Here is a 20,184-nt window from a genome sequence, read left to right on the forward strand (position 1 = left end):
TAACATTTAGCCTTTTAGGTGTGTCACTTAAAGACATTCTACTTTGGGTGTTATACCTTTCTGAAGCTTCAAGAAATTCGACAACCACAAGAGATCTTCAAACAAAACGATTTTGCTAGAGGTTAATATTTCTTAACCATCTTTGTTGTTCATATTATTAGACTAGTGATCCTTATAGGGTTTAAATCTTAACTTGCCTAAAATAAATTTTGTTGTTTCCACTAGCATGAATTTTTTATTGTTAGAATTAGTAAAACCCAACAGTAATATTAATATTGTTTTATTGTTAGAGTAAATCGATTTTCATCAAGTATGATATACTAAAACATTGTGTAAAAGTTCTATGGTCTTATTTATCGGATGCAAAACTCAACACCACTTTGAAACAATGTAGTGAGTAGTTGATAGTAAATTCAAAATGCCTTTTAGGTCTGAAAATAAAGGAATTTTTCTTTAACATGAATACTTCAATGTGTAATTTTGGTAAGGGTTTAAGTCATTTTTGATCATTTAACTATTACTTTTGTGTTTATTTGATCACTTAATTCTTTTTAAGTTTTAAAAGATCATCAAACTTTTAGCTTTGTGCTCATTTAGTCACTTAACTCTTGGTTTGATTACATTTAGTCATCTAGTTTTTAAAATTGTGCTCATTTAGTCACTAAACTTTCAAAAAAATTTAAAAGTTTAGTGATTAAATGAGCACAATTTTAAAAGTTAGGTGATTAAATGAGCACAAATCTAAAAGTTAAGTGACCAAATCAATAGTTAAGTGATTAAATGAGTACAAAATTAAAAGTTTAATAACCTTTTAAAACTTAAAAATAATTAAATTACCAAATAAACACAAAACAAAAATACTTGAACCCTTTACGGTTAATCGGTATTTTTTTTCATAAAATTGTGTATTTAGACATTATCTTTTAAAAAGGACATAATACACAGTGAAGAATAAAATAAAATAAAAAGGATGAGCAAGTGATTGTGAAGGTACGGATTTATGCAGGGCTTAAACGAGTCCCCAAACTTCCTCCCTTGATTCAAAATTTCTCAAATTTTTCTAAATAAACCCTAATTCTGCAGCAAAGACCACTACCAATCGCAATCTACATCGGTAATATTTTTATCTATTCACTTTCTACGTTTAATTTGTTATTTATTTGATCAAAAAAAAAATCATTCCATTTTTTTTTCGTTCGAAATAAGTTTAGCACCAAAACCCTAATTTTGCCCGGGCATTCGTCAATCAAAATTAGGTTTTTCCCTTGATATTAACAAATTTCTGATTGAGGTTTCTTTTTTGCAGTTTTCGATTGTATGAAGTTGATTGATGAGAAAATGAGTAATCGGCCGAGCACGCGCAACAAAAACAAGAGGCCACGATCGGATAATAATGCTGAAATCGTTTCTGAATTATACAGGTGATAGAAGTTCAGTTTCAATTTTTTTCTTTTAACGCAAGTAGGATGCTAATGATCTTCATTGTGCTTTTCCAAATCAAATTTTGAAGTGCATTCTATGTTTTGTGGACGTAATGAGGTTTTTCTTATGCTAAAACAGTTTGTTTTCTCCAAATTAATTCCCTCTTTACTGTATATTGACCCGATGTCCTAAAGCTTATAAAACCACTTAGGGTAACATGTATAATCTTCTTAAAACTTAAGTAGCAACTTTTTCCTTTCTTGGATAGGAAAATTCACTTGTCTGGGGAAGTGTCAAAGGATGATATAAAGCAGATATATATGTTTGGGAAGCCAGTATGTCAAGGGTGTCGAGTAAACACAAAAGATAATCCCAACTGCTTTTGTGGGTTGATTCCACCTTCAAATGGAAACAGAAAATCTGGTTTATGGCAAAAGACATCAGAGATTGTTTTCTCACTGGGCCCCGATCCTTCTAAAGATCTTCGTGATTCCCTCAACACGCCAGCTGGCCTAACAAATCTTGGAGCAACATGTTATGCAAACAGCATTCTCCAGTTTTTATACATGAACAAGTCATTCAGAGAAGGTGTACTATCTGTTGAACCAGAGGTTTTGTCAAAACAGCCTGTTTTGGGTCAACTTGCTCGACTCTTTGCTCAGCTTCATGCTAGTAAAATGGCATTTATTGATTCAGCTCCTTTCATTGAAGCACTGGCATTGGATAATGGTATTCAGCAAGATAGTCATGAGTTCCTTACATTGCTTTTTTCTTTGCTTGAGCAATGTTTGAGCTGTTCACAAGTTTCAAAAGCAAGATCAGTTGTTCAAGATCTCTTTCGTGGAGGAGTGTCACATGTAACCAAGTAAGTTTACTTCTCAAATGCTAATATGTAGCAAGTAAAATACAAGTTCTTTTCTTCTGAGTCAAACTATTTCATGTAAATGAGGATTTATCTGTTGTCATCACTTTATTTGGTGACCTAGGTGTTCTAAATGTGGGAACCAATCAGAAGCCTCATCAAATGTTGAAGACTTTTATGGAGTGGAGTTAAATGTCAAGGGTTTGAAGAGTTTGGATGAAAGTTTAGATGACTATCTTTCTGTTGAAGAGCTTCAAGGGGATAATCAGTACTTTTGTGATTCATGTGCCACTCGTGTAAATGCTACACGTAGCATCAGACTGCAGTCACTGCCACCTGTCCTTATTTTCCAGCTCAAACGTTGTGTTTTCCTCCCAAATGTAAGAACATTCTTTATAATCTTGTAACTAAACAAATCTCAATTACCATATTGACCTTCTTATATACTTTTTCATAGACTACAACAAAGAAGAAGATAACCTCTGCATTTTGTTTCCCTGGACATGTTGACATGGGACAACGGTTATCCAATGAAACTGAATCTGAATTGATATATGATTTATCAGCAGTTTTGATTCACAAGGGTGTAGCTGTAAATAGTGGCCACTATGTAGCCCATATTAAAGATCAAGACACAGGGGTATGGTGGGAATTTGATGATGAAACTGTCTCAGACATGGGTCAACACCCTTTTGGTGATAAACCTCATCCACCTGGACAATCTTGCCCCTCTGAACCTAATACTCTGGTAAATGGAAACCACATGGATGTTTCTGGAACTACTACTGATGTACAAACATTCTCTTCAAACGATGCATATATGCTGATGTATTCTCTTAGACATCAATCCAATGGTGATATAAAACCACAAATGGGATCTTGTGATTCTTATCTCCCATCTCATCTTTTGAATGAAGTTAACGAGTTAAACAAGTCATATCTTGATTCTTGTGAGAATTACAAGATAAAAAAAGAAGAAAAATTAAGTCTTATAACAGAAAGGCGACATGAAGTAAGGTCAGTTATCTCTGAAGCTCCTGTTAAGCCATTAATGGAGCCAAAACCATTTTGGTGGATTTCAGTAGACTGGTTACGCCAATGGGCTGATAACTTCACTCCTAGGTAAAGTCATAAGTTTTCATTTTTCACAATTCATATAGAATTTTTACTCCTCAAAAGTTGTAAATAACTCATTTTTTCTACAGTATAATCGACAACACTTCAATCCAATGCTCACATGGGAAAGTTCCAGTTTCCAAGATTTGCTCCATGAAAAGGTTATCAGCCACAGCTTGGCATAAAATATCTTCCAAGGTATTATGTAATTAATATGTTTAGGTTTAACAAAAGATGAGAAGTTTCCGTATTTGACCCTGAGTTTGACTTTTTTATGTTTGCTTGTGAATATCAATCAAGTATGGAGGTGGGCCCGAGTTAGGTGAAAACGACTGCTGCATTGAGTGTCTTAAGGAAACAGCACGTGCTACAGTGAGTGCTGATAGCTATAGAGATGGAAGAAGTGTAATGAAAGAATATGCAGAAGCAGCTCTTGCTGGAAAATCCCTTGATGGACCTTTGTATTACATATCCAAGGCATGGTATGTTACTATGTTATTAATTAAATGCTATAATCAACAAAATTTATTCTTTTTTTTTTTTTTTTTTTTGGGTGTTAGGTTGAGTCAATGGATAAGAAGAAAAAACATTGACTCTCCATGTGATGCGGATACTGGGCCAACAGCTTCAATCAGGTGTGAGCATGATCAGCTTATGCCTGAACAAGCACCTGGAGCCAAACGTGCCCTAATTCCAGAAACTTTGTGGGAATTTATTTATAAAGCATCCAATGAAGTGAAGCCTGATGATATGATTGGCTGTATGGTTTTTCCTTCAGACTCTGAAACATGCTCTCATTGCTGTTCTAAACTCTCTATAGACACAAACAAAGAGGATAGCCTAAGGTTATGGCTTGGTTTTTTTCCTTACTTTGAAGGGTTTTTAATTTTTTAATTTTGTATTGATTTGAATCTTCAAAATTTTAGGGATTTTAAACTAAAACAACGCCAATCTCATGAGAAATTGGCTCTTGGGAAAAGCGTACCTCTTTTCCCACAAGATAGATACTATTTGTTGCCATCTTCATGGCTTGCCACGTGGCGAACCTACATCACGACAAGTGGCAAGAATGCATCTTCTATTGAAAAACCAGAAAACCTCAATATCACCATTGAGTCACTGAAATGTGTACAGGTGTTTGTTTGATATTTAAAACAAACACATTCGTTTAGTTTTTTTTAAAATATAAATTAATTGCAGTTCTTTTTGGTATTTAAAATAGCACTCGAAGCTTCTTCAAAGGCCTCCTGATCTTGTAAGAAAACGTGGTGCAATTCTCCAAAAGGCTCCTGCTGTAAGAACATTTGATATAAAGTAAACTTAAAACTATTATACATTGTATGAAGCTGATGATTTTGCTTTTTGTAGGTAGATGAGTTGACAATTATCACTGAAAATGATTGGACTTCATTCTGTAAAGACTGGAATGCTATCGAGGAAAAAGGGATAACTGCTGAAATTGATTTAAGTAATTCTGGTGAAGATATTTTAATGGGAACATCTGAAGATATGCCAATCACAGAGGAGAATGTTAACTCTCTTGATGAAGTAAATGGTGACACTGAATCTCAAGGGCCGATAATCAAAACTTATCCTGAGGTACATTTTACAATTTTACCCCTTATTTATACTTGTTGAGAATGAGTTTGCAACTGCTACTTATATTTTGTAGGTGTGTGAAGATTGCATTGGTGAAAGAGAAAGCTTGGAGTTAGGGAAGAAGCTCAACTATGTTGATGAGGATATTTGCATTTGTTTTGTTCGTGGGAAAGAACCTCCAAAATACATTCTAGAAGGTTCTGGAAACATCCTTGAGCCAAATCGCCGGTTATCTAAACGTTCTAGAAGGACAACTTATGGAAACTCGGTGAATTTAAATGTTTCGGGGTCCACAACTCTCTATGACCTCAAGATGATGATCTGGCAATCATTTGGGGTATGCTATTTACAAGTTATGTTAATCTTGAAAATTGAAATAGAGTGTTTATAAATAATAAAGTTGAGTTGATTTTGTTGCAGATTGTGAAGGAAAACCAGATACTTCACAAAGGTTCAAAGATAGTTGATGGAGAAAAATCTACTCTTGCGGATATGTATATTTTCCCGGGTGATGTTTTATGGGTCACGGATACTGAGATCCATGAGAACCGTGACATTGCAGGTATTGTCATTGTCACTGTTACTGTTACTGTCACTGTCATTGTCAGTATAACTAGTGTTGTACTGTCATGTCATGTGTAACGAGTGGGGGATTATTTTAATATGTATTGTGATTTTTTAGAAGAGCTTTCTACAAAAATGGAGGTGCAACAATCAGAGGGAGGTTTTCGAGGGACACTTTTGACATCAAATATCCCTTCACAAGAATGCTACAACTAATATAATAATGAGAGGATTTGTTTGGTAATTTTGTATACTTGAAGGAAAACCAACGGATTTTGGTAAATATTTTCCAAGGTAATATACTAATATGAATATCTCTTTTCTTTTTTCATTTGTGAAATTTTACCATTTAAATAGTATAATGTTGTAATTTATTATATTGTGTTGTTTCAGAAGGCTGGCAAGTTATGTTGGTGGACATGGGGCTCGTTTGTTTGCTAAAAGTGTGTAAAATTTCTTGAGTTTGGAAAGATTGTTGGTTTTTTGGTACCTTAAGTGATCAAATGAGCATAGCACTCTTATATTTTGTTAAAAGAGCTCGCTCTCTCTCTTTCTATATATATAATATCATGCCAATCATTGGCAATGGCGTTCACCAGTTTTTCATGTTTATGATTTGCCGAATTCAGTAAAAACTTGCTTTTATGCATAAAAATAGAAGTTTTGCTTAATTTTAACTGGTCTTTACAGTTCTATAAACAAAAAAATAATAATAAAAATAAAGGTATGTTGATAAAAATAATGTTCACTTGGTAATTTATACATGATAATAAAAGTTTAGCTTAATTTTATTTATTTGTTTTTTTATGTAGTATTTTACTTTTATTTGTTTATTTAAATACAAAATAGTTTTCATTCCCATAGTGGGATAGATTTTTTTAAAAATAGTACTTCAATATAAAAAAACAGACAAAAATATCGACAATTGTTTAAAATAAATCAAAAAAACTTGTAGTTGTTTATACATTTGAGATTTTAGTAGATTTTAGTTGGTGGTTTTGGTTTTTAATATGAAAAGTCTCAATTTTTTACTCTTCAACAATAAAGTAACGATTTTCTTTTGCATAAAAAAATCCAGTAAACTTTATTATATTATAATCTTATTGTATTTTTGTTGTAGGACAAAGAATGTTATTTTACTGATGTTATTGACTTTTTGTATACTCTGTTACGACAGGTGGTGTCTTTATTATAAAGATTAAATTCTTAATCAGAAAATGACATATATATATATATATATATATATATATATATATATATATATATATATATATATATATATATATATATTCAAACAAAATATCTTATGTCAAACATAGAAAATATATAAGATTGTAGTAAAATAACACTCTACTAGATAAAATAATAATATTAGAGTAAGATGATATTTTATGTAAAAAGGTGAATATTGTTGGTTATAGCAAGTCAATAGCATATGTTAGACAAATAACATATTTTAAAATTATATTAAAATAATATTCCGTCGGACAAATGACAATAGTATTATCTTACTACAATATTATTATATTCTTTTTGTTTAAGTGAGTATTATCTTAATGTAAGCATAAAATATTATTTTACTATGATCATGAAATATTACCTTATACAAATGTTTTCCCTTTAAAGGTGTTGTCATGTAATCATGGAATATTACCTTATGCAAATCTTAATCATGGAATATTACCTTATGCAAATCTTTTTCTTTTTAAGGTGTTACTTTTTTTTTTATTTGGAATGTTACTTTACTATATTCAATTTGTCTAATGAAAGTGTTATCTAATTATCATCTTATATATTGCAGTAGATAAATTAAATATCTTCTTACATTTTCTTCCTCTATTTATTTTTCTATCACATGAAATTATGACAAGTGTAGTTGTCATCATTTCAAATGGATAGAAAGATAATTAAAAATAAAAATAAAAAGAATTTCTCAATTCTATCATATTTTTTGACATATGATATTATACAACAAGATTGTAGTACAAAGACTTTTCAGATGATTACCGTTAAAACCCAAAATTATTAACTAAAATCTCAAATGTGTAAATGTTGTCCAATTTCTAGTCAAATTCTATAAACAGTTGTCTGTATTTAATCTTTTTCTATTAAAAAAAGTTAAAACAATGACTTAATCGTTAATAACCCAAAACATAAAGAATTTTCTAAAGAATAAATAAAAAATCACAACTCCAGAGAATAAAATCACAACAAAAAGTAGAAGTATCAACGTGAACTCTTAATTTAAGAACTAATTCATTCAAGCAAAGTGGTATAAATAAATACAAACAGATCCTTCTCCATAAAAACCAGCAAAAAACTTCCATTTAAAGTGCCTCAGTTGTCATCTTACTAACCCAAAAAAAAAAAAGGCTTCGTATACATATAATATCACAAACCCGGATTAAAAAAAACCCGCCCGTTTTACAAAACTGGATTATAAACCAACCCAATATGAACGCCCATTTGAGTTGTGTATTGGAGATGATGTTGGAGAGGTCACACACCATTCATACCAAACCTATATATAACCCACACAAACAAAACAAACAAATTAATTATTAATTATATTATATTATAGCAACAAGGATTTCCATAATTAAAAATAATTTATTTTACTTTGGTATTGCCACAACACCGCCAAATGTGAAATTCCAAAGGAGCCCCTGCTTTCACGTATATGGGTGACCTTAATGGGAAGAATATTGGAAACCTGTACAAATAAAATACTAATAATTACCAACTGATAGAAAAAAATAAAAAAGAAGATTTAATTTAATTCATGGAAACTCACCAGCTGAACATATTTGGTGTTGCAGTTGTTGGTTCAATGCCCAAATGCACGTCTTTATAAAGTATCGCATCAAAATAACCAGCAAACCCTAGAAACCCACATTTAAAAAAATAAATAAACTTGTATATATGACATCATTAATCCCAAAAAAAGAAAAACAGTTTTTACCATGAATAATAGTTGATCCAGTATCATTCGGCATTTCAAATCGAAGCTTCTTGTATCGTTCATTACTTTTATTGGGGGAGTAATTTGGATGTGTAAACGTAAAAACCTGATTTAAAAAAATATAAAATAGGTTTTATAAAATTAAAAAAAAAAAAAAAAAAAAACACTTTTATTAAAATGTGAAAGATGGAGAAGAGAAGTAGAAAACTCACAGATTGAGATGGAGAAAGTTTGGACAAACGGTGTAGCTTTACAACATAAGCGGTTTCAAAGTGTAAAAGATCTTTATGCAATTTCACCTAAATTTAAAATATTAAATAATCAATATCTATACTTTTTTTTAAAAAAAAAAAAATGGAAAGTAAAAATAAAATCAAATAGGGAAACGACTTACATCGTTATATAACTTTGATGTAGTCACGGGCTGTATAAAACTTGTATACCTAACACAATAATACGTGTATAGAATAAAAAATCGATAAAAAAAAATAAAATAAAAGCAATATTATATTATTATTAACATTAAAATAAAATATTAAATTCATACGATGAAGGAATTGAGATTCCATCTGGCTTTAAGAAGCGTTGAGCTCCATCAAGACATTCGGGTGAGAGCTCATTGTCACCAAAAGAACCGAGCAATTCACTCACCTAAATATCAAATAAATTAAACATTTCAAAATTATTAATACTATTAAATTAAAGTACGTAATTAAAAAAAAAAAAAAAAAAAAAAAAAAAAAAAAAAGTTTGTGTACCAAAATGTCGGCTTTTTCTGGAGCTTCCCAGCATCTCATGTCACATGAAATTATTGTCACGTTATTCTCCCATCCCTCTAATTTAACCAAACTCTATTCAAAAAAAAAAAAAAAGATACAAGTTATAATAATAAAAAGTTAAAAACAAAATAAATGAAAATTTCAACTGACATGAAGTGTGACAACTGCATTTGGATTCTTTTCTACAGCATAAACTTTCAACTTGCGTCCAGTTTCTTCAGCAGCCTATTCACAAAATTATTAATATAAATAAATAATATTTTCAAATGATATTGTTTTAAGTTTTACCTGTAAAGATGCTCTAACAAGAGGTCCTCGTCCAGCACCTACAACCATCAACACCTGTAAAATGACAAAAAAGGGCATCAGAAAATACATATTTCAAAAAAAAAAAAAAAAAAAAAAAAGATTTAAGAAAAATAACAAGGCTTACAACAGTTGTTGCAGATGCATTCTCATCAGAAACCCTATCCACTAATGCTTTACTCACTGCCCTTTGATACTGTCATAAATCAAAAAATTTAAAAAAAAAAAAAAAAATTTACAAATTGATTTAAATAAAAATACCTGAATGTATTTGACACTGTCTTTTTCAAATGTTTCATAAGTTTGGGCTTCTAAATTATCCATAAGAGGCTGAAATGAACAGAATAGACAATAAAGATTAAATAGAAAATCCCTGAAAATAAAATTTTGCAAAAACAACTTAACTTACTTGTAAGGGAGATTGTAGAAAATCCCTGTATCCAAGCTGCATAATAATTTATGATATCAACAAAATATATCATGTTATAATTTTTATAAAAATGGATTATTGGATTAATAATGGACACCTCACCTCAAAACGTTCTTGTTCAGGAAGGGGTTCCATTTTCTGATATAAATACCCAACATAATCCAAATATGACCTTAAGTCATGTCTTTGAGCTTCTGAGTAACAAAATATTAAATTTAATTCAAAATCATATTAAAAAAAATGACAAGTTTATTGAAAAAAATGGAAACTCACGTTGGGCATAATTATCAGTTTGGTTTACACCTAATGTTGCAGGAAGTTTATGCACTGGTTTTCCAGAAAGCACAATCTGAATAAATTTTACAACACTTTTTTATTATTAATCCTAGTGGATTTATATTTAAACAACATTTATTATCTCATTAGAGCAATTAAATGATATAATATATATATATATATATAATATACCTGTATTGAATAGTAAAAGAAACTGTTGAGTAGATTCTGATGACGTTTGGATAGACAAGGGTAGCCACGTGCGTTTGTTAGAAAAGACTGAAGATCATTAAAGAAAAATGTTAATTTAAAATAATTAATTTTAAAAATAAAATAAAAATTAAGATTTGATTATATATATATATATATATATATATATATATATATATATATATATATATATATATATATATATATGTGTGTACATCAGTATGAAGAATAGCAGCTTTAACAGGCTCTCCAATCCAACGCCCAAGTGAATTTGCAGAAGGTAATGAAGACCTAAAATTACATATATATATAATTGGAGTTAATAATTACTATCATTTAAAAGATGTAATATATAAAAAAAAAAAAGAAAAGAAAACATTTAAATTGTATATTGAAAGATTGTTTGTGTCTATGTCTACTCACAGAACATCAAGGGCAACTGACAGCTGGCTGTGATGCTCACATAAAACACGAAAAGAATTCCATAATTCCCAAGAGTCTGTAATCTCTATTGCCTATAAGAAAAAGAAAAAGAAAGTCATAACATTTTTACAAATTTGCCCTTGTTTTGTTTTACTCATGTGAGGGAACTCACCATGCCATTGACAGCATCATCATCAACATCAGATTTCTCCAGAGGAATCCTAAGCCACAGCTTTGGAATGGAAATGAAGAATAAGAATAAAGAAAAATGAAAATGAAAAGTGAGATGTAAAAGTCAAAAACTAATTAAGTAATTATCAACACCTGCATGTTATTGAGGTTTTGAAGAATCTGATTCACACATCTTGCATAATTACCACAAGATGGACCCTTGGGTGTAGGAAGAAGACATGCCTGAAAATGAAAAATGTTATTTAAGGTTTAAAAAAAAATTAAAATTGTAATTAAAGAATGCATAAACATTGCATGTTTTTAACCTGTAAAGACAGATGAGAAGCCCAGGCTAATTCTTGCTTCAAAGCAATTTCAGAGTCCTCACGAAGAGTATCATCTTCTGAATCCAAGTCAATCCATGAGCTAATTTTGCCTGATAGCATGTGGAAGCCATTAATAAAAAGAAAATTAAACGAAGCTTTATACTAAAAAATGGAAGAGTAGGGATAAGATTATACCAACAACATGACTACTCCATTGTGATGGGCTTAAAACCAAATCTGATCCAGCAAAAGGAAGCACACTAGAATCTTTGCTAGCATTATCAATTAAGCTAGGTCTATATCCAGGTTCCATCTGAAATATAAAATCCGAATTAGGGCCACTTAATTGCAATGCAGCACAAGCTTCTATGTTTTTTTTATCTAAAGAGTTCATAAGTCCTCGCTAAACCCAGAATGATGAAATTCTTAAGTTCACCCTAATGAATGATGCTGTATCACGTTCAATTCGGTGTTCTCCGTTAAAAGGAAGAGCATTGCAGAAGGCACAGATGAGTGAAAACACTCGAATCATAAGAAAACCAAAATGTTCAGACAGAAAACTAAGAAAACTAACCAAAGGAGCTACGACGAAATCAAAACCGCCATTGATGTTATGGGAAAGAACATGAGGCATGTCATCATTGAACTCGGTCTCTACTCCACAGTATCTGGAGTCGCTTTTGTCTCCTAAATTATCTCCCAAAGGCATTTTTCACAGGGCGAGAGACAAAGGTTGTGACTTGCAGGGTTTTGGGAGGGTTTTACGAGAAATAGGAAAAGCAAGGTGGAAGGAAGCGAACACGATTGGCTAGGGTTTTGGGTTTTTAATCGATGAAAGCATTCAACAACATTTTAAGTGAATTACAAGCTTACTCCCTCTTACAAATATCTTAGCTTCAACAGTCCTGGAAAATTAGATGTTTTCTAAATTACTCCCTTCATCTATTTAAATTCAAGACAAAATTACAAGAATGGTCCCTGTGGTATATCAAAACCCGTATGTTTGGGCTAAGAATGTTCGGATTAAAAATGTTCGAACTAACACCAGTGGTCCAAAAGTTTTGTTTTCTTGTAAATTTGGTTTAATTTTGTTTGAACTTTTTTGTAAAGACGATTGTGTCACTTATTATTTAATTTTCAATTTTTATTTTATTACCATCAATTAAAAAGCCATTAAAAATAAAACAAAAATAAAATACCCTCTCTCTCTCTCATGCTTGTCTTTTTCACATCACTTGTAAATTGAAAAGACTATCTTTAATACACAGAGTACAATTTTTGTATAAATCCAATCAAGAAATCTGCAAAGCTTCCAAAACCAGAAAATTAAGAATCGGTCTTAGCTTCACCAGAACACCATCATCTTCCTCTGATTTTATTCAAAAATTGACCCAAATCTGTAAATATATGTGTGTGTGTTTATGTGTTTAATGAAAAAATCAATCAAATTGATCATCGTCCAAGAAAAAGCAATCAACAACAAGTTGAAACTGATAAAGATGAATCGGTCACAGACCAATTTCCTAAATTCTTCAAATTGAAAACTTTCACAACACCCCAATGTCGATTGAGCTTACTTTCTTAGTGCTTCTCTTTTGACAAAGAATAAACATTAGGATGAAGTGAACGACAAACCCCAATACAGATCCAATTACTATATCTACAATCGTACCGTCTGTGACAACCCGAAATTTCTACCTTGTGCAGTTATTCAAATCAATCAAGGTCAGACTCGTTTTGCTATCTTCTAGTATTATCTAGAGTCAATTAGAGTGTTCTAAGACTAGTACCTTCAGAGTTAGGGTTTAGAATTTGGCTCCACAAGTTCACCACTTCCCAAAATGGCCAAACACTCCAACATGAGGAGTGTACGACCGTAAAATTGGGTGTGCGGCCGTACACCCCCTTATGGTCGTACACTCTCATGTATAAATTGGAGATTTAGCCTTCATTTAGCTCCTTTCATACTACTAAGCCAAGAACTCGTTTCTCTATCAACTACCATCTGATTTTTCATCTAGATCTTCAAGATTGTTAGTGTTTCTTCCCTTGAATTGTTGATTCCTTTCACTATCTTCTAAGGATCATTGATTTCATCCATGAAATCACTTCATTTTGATAGATATTCAAGTGTTCTTCAGTTTCACCATGAACACCAAGAACACCTACTAAGTTCTTGGACCTCAAACACCCCTAAAGGCTTCTATATCGTAAGTACCACTTCCTATGCTTGTTACTTACTAGATATGCTCCTTATAAATCGTCCAAACCAAAATTATCAAGGAGTGTACGGCCGTACACACCCCATGTGGCCGTACACCCCTTTGTTTAGTGCATATTGGCCTCAAACTCATGTTCTATGCTAGTACATGACTAAGAACACTTAGAGGATGCAAGATATAGCCTTGAAACACACTTTTTGACCATTTTTTCAAGGAGTGTACGGTCGTACGCTCCATGTTCGTACACACCAGGTTGTACACTTGGTGGTCGTACACACACTTGTGTGGTCGTACACCCATTATATGCAACCCTTGATACTTCTAACACTTCAATCTAAGTGTTTCCTAAGTCCTAGTGTGTTTTCCTTTCATGATTAATTGTATAAACACTAATTATATCCATATATGTATCATTATATGCTTATTTAGGATCCGTTTGTGCTTGAGGTTTCACTTGACACTTAGCATCCTACAATCGATCTTACATTCGTATCACTCACTACAGGTGAGTTCATACCCTAACCAACCTTTTAAAATGAATTTATATGCTTTTAGGGGGGGGGGGGAATACAAGTTGAGACATTGTTGTTATTATATCAATCACATGTGATTAATAACTAAAACCAACGTATAGATTTCTTATACTTTAAAACTGTGTTATCAAATATCTATTTCAAAACATTTTTATCAATCTCTGCTTATGCTAAAACTATTTATCAAACTCTTTTAACTTATATATTGTCAAAATCATGTCTATATAGATATAGTTATATAAGTAAGGTTGGAAGGACTTAGGACTGATAACTCACTTTATTTCCTGTTCCTTGTTTGGTTGAGGACATAGAGTATCTGGTTGTTTTTCCGAGTGTCATTTGAACCTTATTTATATATTATGTATATGTATATACATATAAAAGCTTTTATCTCAATTCAACACCTTTGTGTAACGCCCATAGATCAGGGCTAGTCAATTTAGAGACGATAAGTGTTAAAAATGACTTTTTGACAGAAGATTATTTAGAATGAATAATCTTAACTAAGTTGTAGTATATGTTACAAGAATTCCATACATATAAAGAACATCGAAATCCGAGTTATAACGAAGAATTTATGACCTGTCGAAGTTTCTCGACAGAACCGGCAGGACGCTGAATGACATAAAATATAAATTTAAGATAGAGCGATATCTAGCCTTAGTGATCTAAATGAAAGTCGTAGAATATGTTAAACCGAGAGCGTGCATAAAAAGAACGCCTAAATCTGACTTCGTATGAGGAAGTTATGATTCTCCGAAGTTTCGAATTAGCGGTATGCAGCCCGAATACTCGAATATAATATCGAGTGATTTTTAGTCGAAACAATCTAAATAAGAATCGAAGATCTCGTCGATAGTAGTCCAACGGTAAAAAGACAGACGAAAACAGACGTCTGATGAAGAAGTTATGAATTTCTAATGGAGTTTTCCTGTCACAGCCTACTAAAAATAATATAAAAGTAATATATTTATAATATATTAAAAATAAAGTCACAATTAGCCAACAGAGTCTAAACGAGAGTTGTAGAGCATATTCTCAACTACACGTCGATATAAAGAGCGTTGAAAACGGAGTTCATATACGAAAGTTATGACTTTCTGAAGTTCGGGGCGCGAACCACAAAGTTGTGTCAGTGGCCACGATGTGGCATGTTTTCTGACGCCTCCTGGAGTCTGCCAGACCCAACTTGCAATGATGCATGCAGTGACGACCAAACCCACGATGTGGAAAATGAGAAATTTTCCCTATAAATAGATTTGAAGGGGCAGCCGACCAAGGTTACCAATTCACCCTTCTCTCACCCATATTACCTCAATTTCCGTGCAAAGAAGTACCCCCGAAGCCCCGGTATCATCCCGAGACTTGAAGCAAGTCCCGAAGCCTCGAAGATCCCGAGAAGAAAAGAGTTTCCGAGCTGAAGCTCTGCCCGCGAGAAGTCTGGTGTGTGAAGTGATCCCGGTTTTACCGAAGAATACTATTTGAAGAGCCGTAGTGTTGTCCGATCATCTTCTGGTCAAGTGAGTGTATAGTCCCTTTCATAACACGATTTTAATACAAGTATTGTTTGAATGTATTAAGTATATGTTTTGTGTGAGTGTGTGGTTATTTTCTTCTAACACATAGATATGAAGTATTTGCTATGATATATGTTATGTGTTTATATATTGTTGTTTACTTGAGATGGATGTTGAATGAATGTTTTATACATGTTTTTAAATAGTTTTAAACTGTATATGTAATTTATATCTACAAATATGTTGGGAAGAACATGGGTAGATGAAATAGTTGGAGGGTGATGAAATAATGTGATAAGAGATAGGTGAGGATATAATGGTGATGATAATTAGGTGATGATAGATAGGTAATGAATTACGAGTCCAGGCGATGTTGTGGTTGTGTATTCATACGATGATAGTCTAACCCTTATTATGAATTACAAGTTCAGGCGATGTTGTGGTTGCGCATTCATGCGATGATAGTAACCCTTGTTATGAATTACGAGTCCAGACGATGTTGTGGTTGCGTATTCATGCGATGATAGTCTAACCCTTATTATGAATTACGAGTCCAAGCGATGTAGTGGTTGTGTATTCATGCGATGATAGTCTAACCCTTATTATGATTTATGAGTCCACGCGATGTTGTGGCTGCGTAATCATGCGATGATACCCTAACCCTTACTAGACACATATTGAGGGAGTGATCCCCGAATTAGTATTGTCTATGCGATGTAGGCGATGATCCTTAGGAAAAGTTCTTAGGAACAAAAATATAAGTAAATAAGATGTATGGAGATGAGAGGTAAATATGATATAGAAGATGACCCTTAGGATAATATCTTTAGGGAAGATTAAACGAAGATAATAGGGATGGGTAACTGGGTTGATTGTTTGATGATTAAATATAATAATTATATTATTGTGGGTTGAAAACCTTATATGCTCATTAGGCTCCCAATCCTGACCCACTTAGTTTTCTTTGTATCACAAGTATCAATACGAAGACATATTTCACTGAGAGATTAAATGAGATGTAACTCATTAGTGTAAATAAATGTAAGTTCTGTTTATGCTTATGTGTCTGTATCGGAACATGACATCCCGAGATTTTGTTATATAATGAAAATACATTTCCTTAAGAAATGCTTTGATAAATTCTTATCATATTTTGTTTTGGGAACAAATTCCGCAACAGTTTTCTTTAAACGATTACTCTGATTTTAAAAACAAAGCATAAACAAATCGGTCTTTCCTGGCCATGAAATTGGGGATGTCACAGTTGGTATCAGCGCATTAGTTTAAGCGAACTAGGAAATTGTAGGATTTCTAGACTTAAACTTAGAATACTAAGTGAAGATTGTGAGATGTGTGTCTGTTATATTTTAGACACGAGTACTATTTTATTTTAGGAAAGTTTCTAAAATTCTTTTATGTGCTAAATGTTATATGTTGCCATATATGATATTATTTGTCCGTATCTATGGTCTGTTGTCGACCGGATCGAGAAACCTTATGTGTTTAGGATTCTAAGCGTGCGTCTACGATATTAGAACTAGCATGTAAACGTTTCGGAGTGATAAGGATGATTTGAATATCTACCGTGAATGAAGATCTAAAATCACCTTATTCGGTGTATAGATAAAAAATGGCAAGAACTAGGAGTGGAGCTGGAAACGTGAACAGAAACAGGAATCAACCACATGTGGTTGAGCGAGTGGTTGTTGTAGCAGTAACACCTGAACCAATCACAATGGCTGGAGTGCGAACCATGATTCAAGCCATGATGGCTGAACAAAAGGAGGAAATGAGACAATTGTTGCTGAACAACAGGAGTGAACCCTCAATACCAGTTGAACAGCCCGAGCTGAATGCTAGGCAGTCAGAAGGAGGGAACTATAGTGGGACTGTTGGTCAAGCCAACCCACCGATAGATATACGAAACAATCGGGATGGAGGAAATGACAGACGTGGATGCAAGTACAAAGATTTCATGGCATCCAACCCACCGATAGATATACGAAACAATCGGGATGGAGGGAACTATAGTGGGACTGTTGGTCAAGCCAATCCACCGGTGCAAGTCATGGACTGGATCTCCAAGACGAAGACAATGTTTGAAAGCTGCGAGTGTAGCAATAGACAGAAGACCGCTCTTGCAATTCCTTTGTTAAAATCTAGAGTACTGAGCTGGTGGAAGTTACTGGCTGGTTCGATGCCCAAAGGGGGAAGCTAGCAAGATGTCTTGGGAAGAGTATGTAGTGCAATTGAAAATGCAATACAGTGGGACTTGCAGGTCTATGGGTGACGAATGTCAAACCATTTCGATGTCTTTGAGCACCGTGTTTTACTAGTTGATCAAGTATGGTTACAATCATATCACATTATACATTAATTAACAATTGGTTTAAGGTAGTTAGTACAACAATAGTTACTATATACAACACTACAGTACTTTTATTATTTTCCCATTGCATTCACATTGTGATCTTCTCACATAAACAGTAATGTAAAACTATATTTTTAGTAATGGTAGTCACATTTGGGAAAAACAATCTCTTTTAGTAATGGTAGCTACATTTTAGTAGGAAATATAGGATTTTCTAGGAGTTACAAACACTTACAACATATACAAACATTTGCAACATATACAAACATTTACAAACACTCTTCTTCAAACTTACAAACATTTAACACTAAAACACTTATGAACGCACCAGCTTAAATGCTGATCCTTTATTTCAAAATAACATGTATTCTCAGGTCACCGGTAGACAGATACAGATGACCAGGTTTTGAGAAGACGGAGCTTTCAAGACTCGTCTTTATTTTGAGTATTTATTTTTGGTGTCTTATAAACTATACACAACCCACTTGTATTGAATTATTTTATTAATGCAATGGATGATGTTGTTGCTTGTTTACTATTATGTATTGTTGTGATACTGTACATGACGTCCTCCGCCCCAAAACGTTTCCACCGTTCCGATTTTGGGGTGTGACAGATTGGTATCATAGTATTGTTTATAGTGAGTCGAGTATATCAACCCATAAAAGATATACAAACTATAAACACAAGGGGGTTAAAATACTCTGACCAAGAGTTTATACTTTTAAATAATAAAATATTTAACTAATTATATATACATGCATTCATACTAAAATCAATATCACTAGGACAGAACAAAAGTATTACAATTGTTGGACATCACAATTAGGATTAGAGACATATAGTCAGAATTGGGAGCGATATAGCCTCATCAAGTATATTTTTTAAGAAGTGATTAGCATGTGCCTAAGAATGGTTGTGGTGTTGCAACATGTCTAAAAACTTACCAACACTACTACAATGAAAACAGTAGAACAGAGCATAAACTTAAAATACTATAGGAGTATTTTGTGTTACTATAATTACTTATGTGCAAACTAAAAAGGTCTTTATTAATATGTCAATAGTTGATGAGTGGATACGTTATGGTTATATGTGACTAGGGTGTCATAGACTTAGAATTTGTGATCTTTGCTTTACTTCCTGTTCCTTGTTTGGTTACGGACTTAGAGTTAGGGTCACTTATTCGAAGGTCTATCATGTTTTGATTACATGTAACTGGTATGCACTATGCAAGTATGGGTGTAACTAATAAATATCATCCTATAATTATCTTAATTAGTACGTCTATTAACTATTTCTTTTATCCCCATTCTCGCGTAGATAACATGGTTGGATTCCATCTCCATAGTGACCCGTACTTCCCACAACAAGGAAATGTTGGTTGGCTCGATGCCGAACCAGAAGAAGAACCTGCAATCCCTTAGACGATGACTTTGCTGAGAACTTTTCGGAGGATTCTGACTCCGAGCCCGAAGTCAATAATCTACCCCCTGTAGCTCCTGTCCCAAATCCTAACCCTCGTCCGACTTTTCAAGGCCCGACGCCTCCATGGGTGGAAAGCTTGGAATAGGGATGAGCATATGAACCGAGGAACCGGCCGGAACCGGAACCGGCACCGGAACCGGAACCCGATGAAACCGGTCGGGCCGGGACCGGGACGTTATTTTTTTGGATTTTTGGAACCGGGAACCGGTAAGAACCAGAACCGATATAACTGGAACCGGTAGAACCGGCAAAACCAGAAACCGTATTATGCTATTTTTCAAAGACCGGTTCAAATATTTGAAGACATGATAAGAACCGGTAGAAACCAGGAACCGGTAGAACCGTCGGGCCGATCCGGTTCTTTATTTTGGCCGAAGCCGGTTCCCGGGTCGGGGCCGGTTCGGTCCTTTTGCTCATCCCTAGCTTGGAAACATGGAGTCAAGAGCAGGATCAACCCATGTCATACAATGGAGACAGAAGCTTCTACGATTTGAGCGAAGGAGGCTCAGCAGATAGAGTCCTGCCAATTCTGGTCTGCATGGTTGCTCGAAATGAAATACAAGGTAGGACAGCCCTTAACCGAATCATGGAAGTGGATGCCAATGTG

At 33.3% G+C, this 20,184-nt stretch overlaps 2 protein-coding genes across 3 annotated transcripts; one reads left to right on the top strand and one right to left on the bottom strand.

Moving 5' to 3' along the window:
• Nucleotides 1-957: 957 nt before the first annotated feature.
• On the top strand, nt 958-6,161 carry UBP26 (ubiquitin-specific protease 26). Of its 2 annotated transcripts, none has more exons than XM_078997380.1 (15): nt 958-1,114; nt 1,307-1,421; nt 1,691-2,287; nt 2,409-2,664; nt 2,742-3,406; nt 3,490-3,598; nt 3,701-3,882; nt 3,961-4,245; nt 4,327-4,534; nt 4,623-4,694; nt 4,769-4,999; nt 5,073-5,336; nt 5,420-5,561; nt 5,682-5,857; nt 5,957-6,161. In XM_078997380.1, the coding sequence occupies exons 2-14, from the start codon at nt 1,318-1,320 to the stop codon at nt 5,777-5,779; spliced, it is 3,213 nt and encodes a 1,070-aa protein (XP_078853506.1). In that variant the 5' UTR covers nt 958-1,114; nt 1,307-1,317; the 3' UTR covers nt 5,780-5,857; nt 5,957-6,161. The 2 variants fall into 2 exon arrangements, with proteins under 2 accessions (XP_078853506.1, XP_078853507.1); XM_078997381.1 differs by having other exon boundaries at nt 5,960-6,161.
• Nucleotides 6,162-7,787: 1,626 nt separating this feature from the next.
• On the bottom strand, nt 7,788-12,276 carry SKB1 (SHK1 binding protein 1). Its single transcript, XM_078957748.1, has 23 exons — nt 12,021-12,276; nt 11,642-11,759; nt 11,447-11,556; nt 11,274-11,363; nt 11,122-11,181; nt 10,950-11,041; nt 10,742-10,817; nt 10,509-10,595; nt 10,314-10,389; nt 10,143-10,234; nt 10,020-10,055; nt 9,872-9,940; nt 9,738-9,806; nt 9,593-9,646; nt 9,455-9,529; nt 9,284-9,376; nt 9,073-9,176; nt 8,920-8,968; nt 8,738-8,824; nt 8,526-8,631; nt 8,358-8,445; nt 8,183-8,276; nt 7,788-8,084 (listed from the first exon to the last, which is right to left on the bottom strand). Exons 1-23 carry the CDS (start codon nt 12,153-12,155, stop codon nt 8,001-8,003), a joined length of 1,944 nt encoding a protein of 647 aa, XP_078813874.1. The 5' UTR covers nt 12,156-12,276; the 3' UTR covers nt 7,788-8,000.
• Nucleotides 12,277-20,184: the final 7,908 nt, after the last annotated feature.

Source organism: Lactuca saligna, chromosome 5 (assembly GCF_052625555.1).
Source record: "Lactuca saligna cultivar CGN05327 chromosome 5, ASM5262555v1, whole genome shotgun sequence".
NCBI classification, from domain to species: Eukaryota; Viridiplantae; Streptophyta; class Magnoliopsida; order Asterales; family Asteraceae; genus Lactuca; species Lactuca saligna.